At 31.5% G+C, this 13,547-nt stretch overlaps 1 protein-coding gene across 1 annotated transcript; it reads left to right on the forward strand.

Annotated features, from left to right (window-relative positions):
• The first annotated feature begins 7,991 nt into the window (after positions 1–7,991).
• Positions 7,992–10,965, forward strand: LOC104888582 (RING-H2 finger protein ATL22-like). The gene is made up of 3 exons (XM_048640105.1): positions 7,992–8,613; positions 9,763–9,824; positions 10,786–10,965. Exons 1-3 carry the CDS (start codon positions 7,992–7,994, stop codon positions 10,963–10,965), a joined length of 864 nt encoding a protein of 287 aa, XP_048496062.1.
• The last annotated feature ends 2,582 nt before the right edge of the window (positions 10,966–13,547 follow it).

The raw sequence follows: 13,547 nt of genomic DNA on the forward strand, positions 1-13,547 counted from the left end.
AACGACATCAATTCATGACCCAAAACCCAATTTCTATCTGCTTTTATTACTCATAATTATATGCATAATCTTTTCATTAAATAAAAATAAAATCATGTACATAATTAATGCTAATTGAAATTTGAAAGAAAACACTGTACAAATGTTGGAAAAACTCAAAAACAGTATCAAGCTATCATCAACATTTAAGGAGTGACTTCAACTAAGAATGTCTCAGCATTTTTATTCTCATCATCTACTTTGCATATAATTACACACAACAATAACCAACATAGAAAAAACCTTGTATAGAGCATATAGACCCACCAAATGAATGATCAAAAGTTGAAAAAATTCAGCACTCAAAACGGCAAACAGGACAAGTTTGACTGAGGGGAAGCCATTGATCAATGCAATGAGCATGAAATAGATGGAAGCAATCAAGAAACTCAACCATTTCGCCGTCTTCGAAATCATCCAAACATATGGAGCATCGTTGATCTTCCTCTTCTTTAGGCATGGACTTGGAAGAGTATGCAACTTTTGGCCTTAAAGTGATTATTATTTCAGAATCAGCTTCATGACAAGCAAGATTAAGACAACTTAAGAAGCATAATATACCCACCATTGGCATTAAGGACAATATTTCAAGAAGAAACATGGACCAAATTTACCAAATCGGGGTATAAATTACAATATTAAGGTTTTTGAATGTGATTTTGAAGTGGTTTAATTGAAGAGAATATATTTGGAGGTTAGACAAGTTAGTAATATAGAGGGGCTAATTAGTTTGAACTTTGTGGTTCAGAGTTTTTTAACCAATAAAGAAACATCTAATTAGCCCCATTTCTTCTATGGCTTTTGTGGGGCTTTTTCAACAATTTTAATTTTGACATGACGAAAGTTCATGATCTCAACTTACTTGGAAATAATAAAGGTGTTTCTTTTCTTTATCTTTGTATTTTCAGAGTGAAGACTCAGTTTCTTTAATCTTCTTTTTGTTGGAATCTATTGGAATATTAATATACATATATCTATGTCAATCAATCTCTCACAGAATTTTGAAGAGTTCAGCTAGAAAAAGGAATTTGATCGAATTAAATTGACATGGCTAAGAATGTATGAACTTTTCTTGGAAATGCATCTTGTATTAAAAGGGTTTACTTAAGCTCTCGTTATATAATGTAGAAATCACAATTCTCATGCAGTCAATCTAGGTCGATCTAATCTATTGCACCCCCATTCACCAAATAAAACCTAGGTTGACAAAAAAATCGTGTACTTATATAATGTTATTTGTGACTTGAATTAAATCTTGTGAAAATGGCATAAGACTGACTTTGAATGCACATATCTCTCAATCTATAAATATTTTTGATGTGATTCATATTGGAGGTGATATCTTGTTTCAAGAGCTTTCCAACCATATATCATATGCCCAATTCCGCTGAGAATTGAGAAAGTTACGCTCATTTTACGGAGAACTGTCGAGAGCATACCGCAACTCGCATCAGCCAATGCGAGATGTGTTTCCAAATCAGTTTTTCTTTTTAGGGTTTTTGTGTGGGGTTTCTTATGTTATAAAAGGACCTATTGGTGCTCATTATTTAATACAACTTATGAAAAACTTTTAGCCTCTAGTATTATTTAGGACTCCTTGTATTATTCTCTCTGTTTTTTCTCCATCATAGTGAAGAAGCTCTAATCACCCACCTGGTGATATAGGTCTATTTTGACTGAACCACGTAAATCCTTGTGTTCTTTGTTTGTTCTTCTTTATTGTTTTTCTCATCCTTATTATTTCATTGACTTGTTCCGCATTAATCAAGCTACAACACCCCGTTTCCTAACATATAAATTACGTGCGTCACTTATAACTCAAGTTATATATATATGTCATAATTTCATCCTATAAAGAATTGGAAATACTTTTTTTTTTGATTCTTGATGCCGCTTAATAACCTGAAAACGATCGATCCTCAATAAAACTCGAAGCAAACTCATTCCCATATTGCTACAGCCTAAAGTCATCATCGTTTATTAGTTGAGAAAAGTGAGTTTGGATAATGGTTCATAAAGTCAAAATAGTATGAGTGTGTGGATTAATCATTACATCGTAATGTTGAACAAGTTTACAAAATTGAACAAGTACTCCTTATCTAATGAACTTGAACGTGCCAACCATTTCTTGTAATTTCCTCATTATCAGATAACGAAAACCACCTTAATTATTGGGATCAATACATTCATAATATTAGAAAATTGTCATCGGCGAATTTGGTTTCAATCAACGATCCTTGAACTGCATCTCCTTAGTTGCGTGCGTGCAATGGGGTTCATAGCCGTTCTAGCCATAGTTCCTATCGTCGCAATTTCTTGTTGCGCAGCGTTTATTGCATGGCAGCATCCTCCTAGCATCTTGACTACACCCAACTATTGGCCCTTCATGCAATATGTTCATCGGACGAGCACGAAATCGACCCGAAATCCGGTTATCAAGTTCCCCATAGATAAACCAGAAAGTTCAGCCCAAGGTGCTGCTAGGAAAGCATTGTGATTGTGCGACTTACTAGGCAGTAGGCGCATCAGATCACTATGGATGACTGGCCAACTAATATTGGGAGGACTACACTGATCATGTGAATTGAGGATGGTTCTTTATCATGGTATTGGTGATTTTGCTTTGTTTTATTTATGTTAGCTGCAATGCATTGATTTGTATGAAACTATGAAGTCATATATTTGATTAGAGCGGATTAGATGTACCAAGTTTCATATTTAATCTAATTTTTGGGATTCATATTCTCTTATATATGACTAGTTTTCGTTGCACGGGTTGTTGTTTATTTTTTTGTTTTGCAAATCTTTTTGTTAAAATTGTTGATTTTCTGTTGCTGTGAAATGAGATTTTTTAGCACCATTGTATTTACATACTTCCTCGATTTTATTTTTATTGCAACAATTACCACTTTGGATTGTTTCATCAATTGAGACCACTCCACTTTTGGTAAGATTAAACAAACGACTATAGTTGACAATATTGCCTTAATTTACTTTATGTTAATAAAACCATCATTATTTACTCTAAATGCCTCACAAAATTACGTTTACTTTATTAAGGATTTACTTATTCCCTACTCTAGCTAATTAAAGGGGTACTTCCATGCTCAACTACCAATTTTTTTATTTCCTTAAAAACCATGCTCAAACTCATACATTGTTGCAGTAGAAAAAGAACGGAGAAAGTATTTGTCATATCATTATACTCTAATTCCTAGATTTATTAATATTGCGATACATAAATTTTAATTTTTTAATATACAATTAAGTATTTTGTGTAGCTAAGCCTATTATTAAATGGTATGACTAACAATAGCTAACATAATTTTAACATGAAGAATACCTGAATAATACTTTAATAAAGTAGAGGGTGATAATTTAATAGATGTAGGACGAAAACAATAGAGGAAAACACGAGTGTCAGCCAGCTTCAACTTTTAATAAAGCATATAAGCAATCTCTACTTATAATCGAAAATACTATCTAAGAGAAAGAATATTTCTTCATCAATCATGACCATATCAAGATTTATCAAATTTTTTCCTTTTTTATGATCCGTGACCTCATATAGTCTGAAAACAAGAACCTTATTTTTCCAATTAGTTTTAGTAGAATCAACTTCATGGAGAAAAGAATAAGATCTGACATATAGATATATGAAAAAGAGAAACATAAATAGCTATGTATAAAATAAATATTCTAGGAATAAAATAATTAGTCAATTGCATAATACATCTCCAATATAGATATGTATTTTTATTTTTATTTTTATATAACACAATTTGAAAAGTATGATTTTGAAAGATATAATTGCTATTGTCACATATAATACGCTATTTTTATATGTATTTAAAATAAAGAATAAATAATACGTTATTCATCTAATAGTAAGTTGTAAAACTATATTATATATAAAACTTATTTCGAAACATATTTCGAGCACTCTCTAATGGTAAAAAAAATTATAATATTGCGAATCTGAAGCAAAAGTTATATTTAATTTACATAGTATATTATAATTTAGGTTGTTTATCAAAATCAAACTGTAATATTCACATATCTAAAACACCTTATATGTATTTACATTTATGTTGAACATACAATGTATTTTGAAAAAGATTAAAAATTAAAAAGAATAATGACATGACATACTTGGGTGGAGATCTCTATAATATTGTAAGGTTTTCTTGTTAAATCAAACGCTAATGTTTTTATCATCCAAAACTCTAATATATATGAAGCTTCATATAGATTTTAGTTTTTGTTGGAAACAAAGTTTCCTTAATAATTTTTTTTGCATAATTAAATCAGTTCAGTAAGGTTGAAGTTTTGAAAGATAATATGTTTAATCTTGTAAATTGGACCTATGATGAATTGCTACAATATAATCACATATAGTAGATTGTACTTATAGCTATTATTATATTTATCTAAAAATAAGACTAATTAACGTCTTACAATTCATCTAATTAAATATACTTTTACGAGTTGAAAACCTGTATTGTAAATGAATCTTATTTAATTTTGAAGGAAAATTTGCCAAAAAAAACCTTTTAAAATTTAATTTTGCGAAAAAATCCTTTAAAAAAGCATTTTTTGTAAAAAAAAATATTTTGAGAGTAATATTACGTTGACTATGTTAGGCAGCTTAGATATTACTACTATTCTCTTAAGGGCCTGTTTGGTTCATAAAACTGGAATGGAATGGTATGGAGATACATACCAGGGTGGTATGGATTCATATACCCATACCCATTCTAAATTGTTTGGTTCAATCTTGTAATGGATCATATGTCCATTCAAAGTGTTTGGTCTAATCTTGGAATGGTTTCTAAGTCTAGTTTAAATTTTTATTTTTTTATTTTTAACTCTAAGAATATTATGAAGTATGAATTTAGCACTAAAAATATACAGTAATTTGCATACATGTATAAGAAAAAAAAAAATAGTCATGCTTGAACTAATACCCAGAAAAGAAGAAAAATATCCAAAAAAAAAAGACCCAAAAAAAAAGACCCAGAAAAAAAAGACCCAGGAAAAAAGAAAATGAAAAAAAATACCCAGAAGAAAAGAAAATGAAAAAAAAAACCCAGAAGAAAAGAAAAAGAAAAAAAAACCCAGAAAATAAGAAAAGAAAAGAAAGTAGAAGACGAAGTAGTATCAGATTAAAGCAATAAACAAAGAAGAGTTTTGACGAAGCAGCATCATTCAACCAACACGGAAGGAAGCATGAGAGAACAATATGCCACTAACTAGAAAATTAGATAAATTTTCCAAAAAAAAAAAATCAAAAACAAATAAAAAATCCTATTATTTACAGTTGAAAAAAAATGAAAACACCCATTATAATGGCAGTCGCGGAATAAGAACGACGTCGAAGTAGAAAACGGCACTGAAGGAGATGAACAATGCTAGAGTAGAAGAAATAGGTAGTTGAAATTTCTCTTCCTCTACTTTAGAGTTTGATACTTGTAGGAATGGAGTTAGAAACTTTGGGGGGTTGGTGGGTATGAGATTCAGGGGATTTGGGGTGGAATTAGAATCCAAGGACTATGAGGTTCCATACCAAATTACCTCAACCAAACACTTGTATGATTTTTAATAGTATGACATCCATTCCAATCCATCCAAATAAGCTCAACCAAACACCCCCTAAGTTCTTTAGCACATAGGGTATAATATTACGTTGACTATGTCATGGTTTTGTATAAATGCCTTTGTGCTCTCCATAGAAAGCCATACAATTAGTTTCTCGAGTACTGTTTGTTGAACTACATATGCCTTGAATTATATATCTGGCATTAGGATTAATTAAATATATAGGTCTTTGTTCTAGTTTCGATTTAGGTCCATTTATTTAGGTTAATTAATATGATACTATATAAATCATATAATTAATTATTTTGCCTCCATATTATGAAATTTGTACTCTCTTCTAAATCTAATAAATTTGTTTCTCTTTTGCTGGTAATGCATTGTTAGTGAACCACGTTAATTTTTATTTCAATTGTTTATTTCGTTAATTGCATATGTCACAACACTATTTTTTGTTTTCTAATATTAGTAAGTGTCAACCACGAAGTGGAGACTCTTCTTGATCTTGCTAAGAAATCAAAAGACTTTCCTCCATCTTTGTCATATTCCTTTGCTTGTTGTTATGTTGCATTATTAATTTATTATGCATTAATTATATTAATATATGGTAATTATAGTAGTTGATAATATCAGCCATTATTTTATCAGAAGATGTCATTCTAATCTGCAGTACCAAACATGAATATATTAGAAAGAATAGCTAGTTGATACAGATATTCCACATTGCAACAGCCAATCTAAGATTCCTTGCTATGTTATCTTCTTTCACCATAAATTAAAGCAGCAACTTGCTGAATATAACTTTTTCCATCACAAACAAAACACACTCCCCACTAAAGAAGGAGAGAGAGAAAGTAAAAGGCCATTCTTTATTCCAATCAGGCAATCATGCTTCCTCGTCCTTAGTATTACCAACATGCATGTTGTTGTACTACTGTACTAGTAAATGTTCATCAATCTATCGGTTGAACGTTCAGTCGTTGACCTTAATTAATTTTTGCGTCACAATATGGCTCCGTTTGGTACGGCGTAAAACATTTTCCTGGAAAACTGTTTTCCTTTATTTTTAGTTTTACATTGTTTGGTTTGCAAATGAGTGTAAAATCATTTTCCTTGGGAGTAAAATTTTTCTCCTAATGATGGAAAACCATTTTCCTTCCTTTTTCTTATATCTTTTGTACACTCCTCTCACAACCTCCTTACTTTTCCTTTCGATTTTCCTTTCATTTCATCATTTTTCTTACATTGAACCAAACAACGGAAAACTAATTTTGAAATTGTGTTTTCCATTAAAATTGTTTTCCATGAAAATCATTTTACACTGAAAATGTTTTACGCCCAACCAAACGGAGCCTATGTGTTCATGTTGTCCTTATATTAGTATGCTAATATCAATTTAGCTACAAGTCTTTGTATTAAGCTTTGAAACAAATAAACCTACTAATTAATGAGAAGAAGAGTAACCCAAATTAAATTCTCCTAAAACTCTTTGATGGTGCGAAATTGTACTAGTCAATAAGAGTTAAGAAAATTTGTAAATTTATCAGAAATCACCTTTTATAAATTTTTGGACGTAAAGCTACCTTTTTAAAAAAAATTCAACGAGATTTCGGACTATGACTAACATTTTTCCACGTCGACATCATCAAACCTATTTTTATGCTCGTTTTTCCTCCCTTTCTCCAGAATGTGTCCTTTGGCGTTAGTTTCGACCTCTCCACCGTTGTTGGCCCCACTCTCTCATCCCCACTCTTGAGACGACAATATTAAATGGAGGAATAAAGGGGCGAAAATAGTTTCAATAATGGTCTACACCGGAAAATATTAGTAAAAACCCGAAAACCAGCTTCAGGTTGCTTCTTGTCCAAAATTTTATTTAAAGTGGTTTCCCAAAAAAATGATTATATATATAAAAGGTGCTTTTGATAAATTTTCCTAAAAGTAATAGCTATAAAAGAAGAGTTTGTTTGTAAGAGACTGCCTACTTTTAAATTAAAAGTAGACAACGGTAAGCCCAATATTAAAAAGAAAATTAGCCTAATATATAGTGACTAGGTTAATTTCTTTCGATGACTAGTTTAATCCATTTAGTGACTAAGTCTACTTTTATATTAAAATTAGACTGTCTCTTTTAATAATTTTTGATAAAAAAATATTTAAATCTTGAATAGGTACAAAGAGCTATTCAAAAACAAGAAAAAGGAAATAAGCTAAGTGATATACTAAAAACTTTTGGTCATATATACAAATTAGCGTGATAGGAGACTAGCTGGACGAGGAGTATGTTTATATATTGGCTAACGATGATACTTAGAAACAACAGAATTCGTGATCAGCCAAAAATAATCCTTAACACAATGAAAAGTGCCAACAATATTGATCTCCTCACCATATATCTTCTCTTCTCCATCCTGTTCCTAAAAATAAGCAATGCTCAGGTTTGCAACACCACAGAGTGCGCAAAAAGTTTCGTCTCAATCAAATTTCCATTCCGCTTAAAAGACACTCAGCATGAGTCCTGTGGTGCACCAGGATTTGATTTACATTGCAATCAATCAACTACCTTATTTGAGCTCCCTAAAGCTGGAATTTTCGCGGTTGATTCCATCACCTATATTTCAAGAGAAATAAAGCTTCTTGATCCAAATAATTGTCTGCCTCAAAGGTTGTTATCTTTTGATCTTACCACTAGCAAGACGGCTTTCCGGCCACCCGCCGATAGTCCGATTTTTTCGGTGTATAACTGCTCCGGTGATCATTATCCCACCTTGCAGAAAATCATATGTCTTAGTGGTTTAGATTATAGTGTTGTAAGTGGAGGTGCTGGGGAAGGAATTGATGTTACTAAATACTCTAATTGCACGTTTGTAAGGAATGTTTCTCTTCCAACAAAACTGGGTAGTTCCTTTGCGCACCTGCCTTACGCTAGAAAAATGACACTTATCTGGGATGAGCAGAAGTGCAATTCAAAAGCATGTGGTAAGTGGCATACACTTTTTTTTTTTATTATTATTAGGAAAGATAATTGGTTCGAATACCAATTCCTGCTAGGCTACTAGCTTGCAGGGCACACCCGTTCAGAGTGGGTATAAGGCTAAATAACTTAGAAGTAAATGCTCCAAATTTTTTTTGTTGAACATCGCAACTAGATTAAGTTATAAAGCTAAATAAAGTCTAAAAATAATTTAAAAAATGTCCCAATATATTATTGGGATGAAGATTCGAACCCTCCTGGACAATGCCCTGTAATTCGAGGTGGTACTCAACGAAGCTACCACCTCTCCCTCAGTGGCATACACTTTCCAATTTAGTTAGTCTAGTTACTTGCCGGTCAGATAATTAACTACTCCTTCCTTTACTCGTCTACATGCATCATTTTTTATTAGACTCGCAGAACAATGCACTATTTTAACTGTTGATTTTTTTTAAGTTATATACTAGTATAAATAATTATATATGTCAAAGATTTATATTGAGATCAACCCATATAAGTAAATAATGAACATTAGTTTTTAATTAAATATGGTGAAAATTAGTATATGTAAATAGAGTAGATAGTCAAAATGATGCATTTATCGAGGAATGGAGGAAGATAGTATCCTTCATATCGTATGGAGACTGGAGAACAAGTCGAAAGCCTGAAATAGATGGATATTAGGGTCCATTTCAACTTTTCAAGGTGAAATTAGGAAATTACCACCCTTCTTTAATTTGTTCTCTATAAAACTTACTTCATAATATGTAAATTGCCTGATCCACAGTTTGAGTACGTAAAAGGTATTAGGATTCTTTAGAGTTGTAAAATAACTCTACGAGGTAGAGTTTGAGCAATATCAACCGTTGAATAAAATATCAATGGCTCATATATTCTCTTTCCAAAATTCCCCTTATTTTTTCTCATCAAAATAAACCACCTCTTAATTTTTACCTCGGGTAAAAGAGTTTTCCCACTGCCCAATTCCTAACTTGTAAAAATATCTCTAAATAAAATATCTCAAAATTAGTAACTTTTTACTTTAAAGATTATTGTATACTAATAACAACTTTTTGTATATTAACAATCTAATAAGGTTATCACCAAAAAGCTCTTTTAATATGAAGTACAACATTAACATACGATACTTTCAGGGCGTCAAGAACCGGAGTCTCCTGCGAAGAAAGCTGCGCGAGATGCAATAATATCTGTAGTGGTAATACTAGTCTTTTTATGTTTTTTGTGTTATTGCTGCAAGCCAAAACAATATTGGGTTCTCATCAAAAGATAAAAATATGTCCCTTTAGTAGTGGTCATATATCATCCCAATCATATAGTGGCTACTACAACGCAATCTGTTATCAACACCAAAAAGAAAAGAGGGCAAATTTTTGTGTTTTTGGTTTTCTTTTTCCACTTGGATCTTATGTTAAAGATCTAGTAGCTCTATATTGTATTTTGATATATTCTAAAATATAAACTGCGCTTAATTTTAAGAATTAAGGTTTATAAGAATTTTACACCGGTTTCACAATAAAAGTAATATAATTTCTTAATTTTTCCGCGAATCGTGAACAATAAAAAAGCGAATTATGATCGGCTTTAGCCTATTGGCCCATTTTGTGTGAACTGCGAAGTGAAAAATCGAATTACATAGCAAATTACACTTAACTTAAATAAATTTTGTACTTCTTTTACTACCAATTATCAATTGGTTGTAGGATGAACCTTTTTACCCTCGTGTAATTTCATTTTCATTCTCTACCAAATCATTATTGTCATGGATTAATTGAGACTATCCACACGACTCTTGGTAAGCCATACGACTGTTTGTAATCCGAAGGGCAAAGAGTTTCCTCTTAATCTTAAACACGGACATAATTATTTTATTTGGAGGTCCATTTCAAGATTTCGGTGAAAAGGGAAACTAGGAACTCTTCAAGCAGTACAAATCACCAAGGAGCATAAAATTAGAATCAGTGGCAATTCTTGTTATTGAACAAGTTCATAGATTGAAATTGAACTAGTAGTCGTTAATCCAGCTCTCTTAAACGTGTAGACACCAATATAATAACTCCATTCTCGAGATAATACACAGCACACTATCAAAAAACTTGTTTCCACTACAAAATTTTCGCGGCCAAAAATTGATCACAATAATTTCTTGAGGAGTTCAGTTACAAGCAATGGCATTATGGGCAATTCTAGCTTTAATTCCTATTATCACACTATCTTGTGCTGCTGCTTTTATTGCCTGCTGGCAACCCCCTGATAGCTGGGCTCGCATTCATCTCTTGGCCTCAGGAGAAGAAGCGGAGAGTTCAGCCCAAGCTGCTGATGCTAGAAAGACGATGTGATTGCGCGGCCTACTAATCGTGCTAACTTTTTTTGATTAGGATTGTTATCGTTCTAGAAAATATCCCCTACAACCGTTGTTTGTTTGTGTTTTTTTATTTTTGATTTGAAATGATGGACCTGCTATAATTGAAACCTATTTTGTAAAAATAGACATGTCAGTCAAGCCGACCCAATTCAAATTTACATGTCGAAAAATACTTAATTTCGAACTAAGGTCAATCTAACATGTCTAAGAGCTTATTTTGTAATTTTTTTTTACTTTGAATTGTAGAATGTGAATTTTCAAGTTTCTATGCTATTTTTTCCAAGTTTTGATGTGCGGTATATTGAATAATTTTCCCCCTCAAGAGACTCAATCTTAGACATGTCAGGAATGGTCAGACGAGATGCCATAACAATAAATTAATACAATAAATCACCTTTAAGATTGTTGTAACTAATACACAAGGAGACATCATACGGAGAAATAGTTAGAACGGTCTTACTTGAATATGAGAAACGAGAAAAGAGAATGATGTGACATAAAGAGATCCACTGTCCTCCCAACGACCACCCTCCAAGATTAAAAAAGCGTCGTCTGATTGTATGCACTCACAAGTAGACGGATGGAGTGACTGAACTTAGCCCGAGATAATGGAGAATATTTTTTTTTAGTAGAGAGGAAGACTGAATTATTTTGGTATATTTCTACAACCAGAGAATGAAGGTTTATATGGAGTAGAAAAGCAAAAAAAACACGGCAATGAATTGTTCTAGGAGAAGCTTACGGAAAATGGCAAGATTTGATTTGCCGTTACAAACTAATTGCGAGAATCTTGCAAAGGAAATCTCCCAAAAAGATAAAGTAGATCATAAAACAGGCCACAGACCCACATCTCGCGCCTACCACGAGCCCGACCCATTCTTCTAGCCAATTCAACAAAGGTTAAAGGAACATAAGGAACAAGGTAGGACCTTTATATCTTTCCATGTGAAACTTGGGTATTTCATGAACAAAAGCAAACAAAAGAATACTCCAAGAATATGGCTAACTTTGAGGCTTCATTTCCAATAATTGTCAGAAGTGACAACAACGATTTGTTTCTATGGCTTTATCCTCGGCATTCAGTGCTAATTTATATTCATGTTGTGTGCTTCTGTGAGCTTTTCCACAAAAGGGACTAAAGGGAAAAAATATATAAGTTTAAGGAGTTGATTTTTAAATGGTTACTCGCTTGGATTTGTAAGGGTGCGTTCTATTCAACTTATTGGCCCTGAACTTATTGGACCTTATCTGAATTGAACTTATTGAACCTGAACTGAACCTATTGGAACTTATTAAACCTGATTTGACCTGATTCAACTTATTGGACCTGATTGAACCTGATTGGATCTTATTGGACCTTATTGGAACTTATTGACCTTATTGAAACTTATTAGACCTTATTGGCCCTGATTGAAACTTATTAGACCTGATTGGACCTAATTGAAACTTATTAGACCTTATTGGACCTGATTGAAACTTATTTGACCTTTTTAGACAAAAAAATTGACTATTAGTAATATAAATATTACCCCTAACGTAAATATTACCCCTCAAAATTTATTATGAAGTAATAATTAACAAAATTCATCCTTTCAAAAAAAAATATTAATTATCTCTTATGATAATTAATTTAACAAAAAAAATTTACTATTTATATATTTAACATGTTATCTCTAGTTATTTATAGACGAATTGCAAAATATTGTAATTATAATTATTATTATTGTTAACCTTAATTATTTGACCATGATTATAATATTATTTAATAGCAATATGAATAATCAAATAATAGACAATAATACAAATATAATACTATACATTGTGGTACTTTAATAAAAAATTCTAATAATAACATAATCAGCTAATAGTAATATGAATAATAAAATAATAGACATAATACAAATAAATAATAAAATAATAGACATAATACAAATAAATAATAAAATAATAAACACTAATACAAGTATAATACTATATAATCATTGTGGTACTTTAATTAAAATTCTAATAATAACATAATCAGCTAATAGTGATATGAAATTATGAATAACAAAATAATGGACAATAATACAAATGTTTATTAAACATTGACTATTTGGACCTTATTGGACCTTATTGCACCTGATTGGAACTTATTGAACCTTATTAGACCTGATTGGAACTTATTGGACCTTATTAGACCTGATTGGAACTTATTGCACCTGATTAGAACTTATTGCACCTGATTGGAACTTATTGGACCTTATTAGACCTTATTGGAACTTATTGCCCTTATTAGACCTTATTGCAACTTATCTGAACTTATTGAACCTGAAACTTAATTTTTTAAGTTGAACAGAACGCACCCTAAGTAGTATGTAAGTGTAACTATGATACTTAAGTTTCTAAAATTCTTCAAAATTTGGTTCAGGAAATAAGGTTTTACGAGATGAGCAAAGATAATTTTCATGTCATTGACTTGTAACAAAAATGGAATTAAAAAGAAAGGAGGGATTCTATTTTTTCAGGTGATGCTTCGTTAGACATATTGTAAGATTTTTAGTGTTTGTTTGACTA

This window comes from Beta vulgaris, chromosome 3, assembly GCF_026745355.1.
Source record: "Beta vulgaris subsp. vulgaris cultivar EL10 chromosome 3, EL10.2, whole genome shotgun sequence".
Classification (NCBI taxonomy): Eukaryota; Viridiplantae; Streptophyta; class Magnoliopsida; order Caryophyllales; family Amaranthaceae; genus Beta; species Beta vulgaris.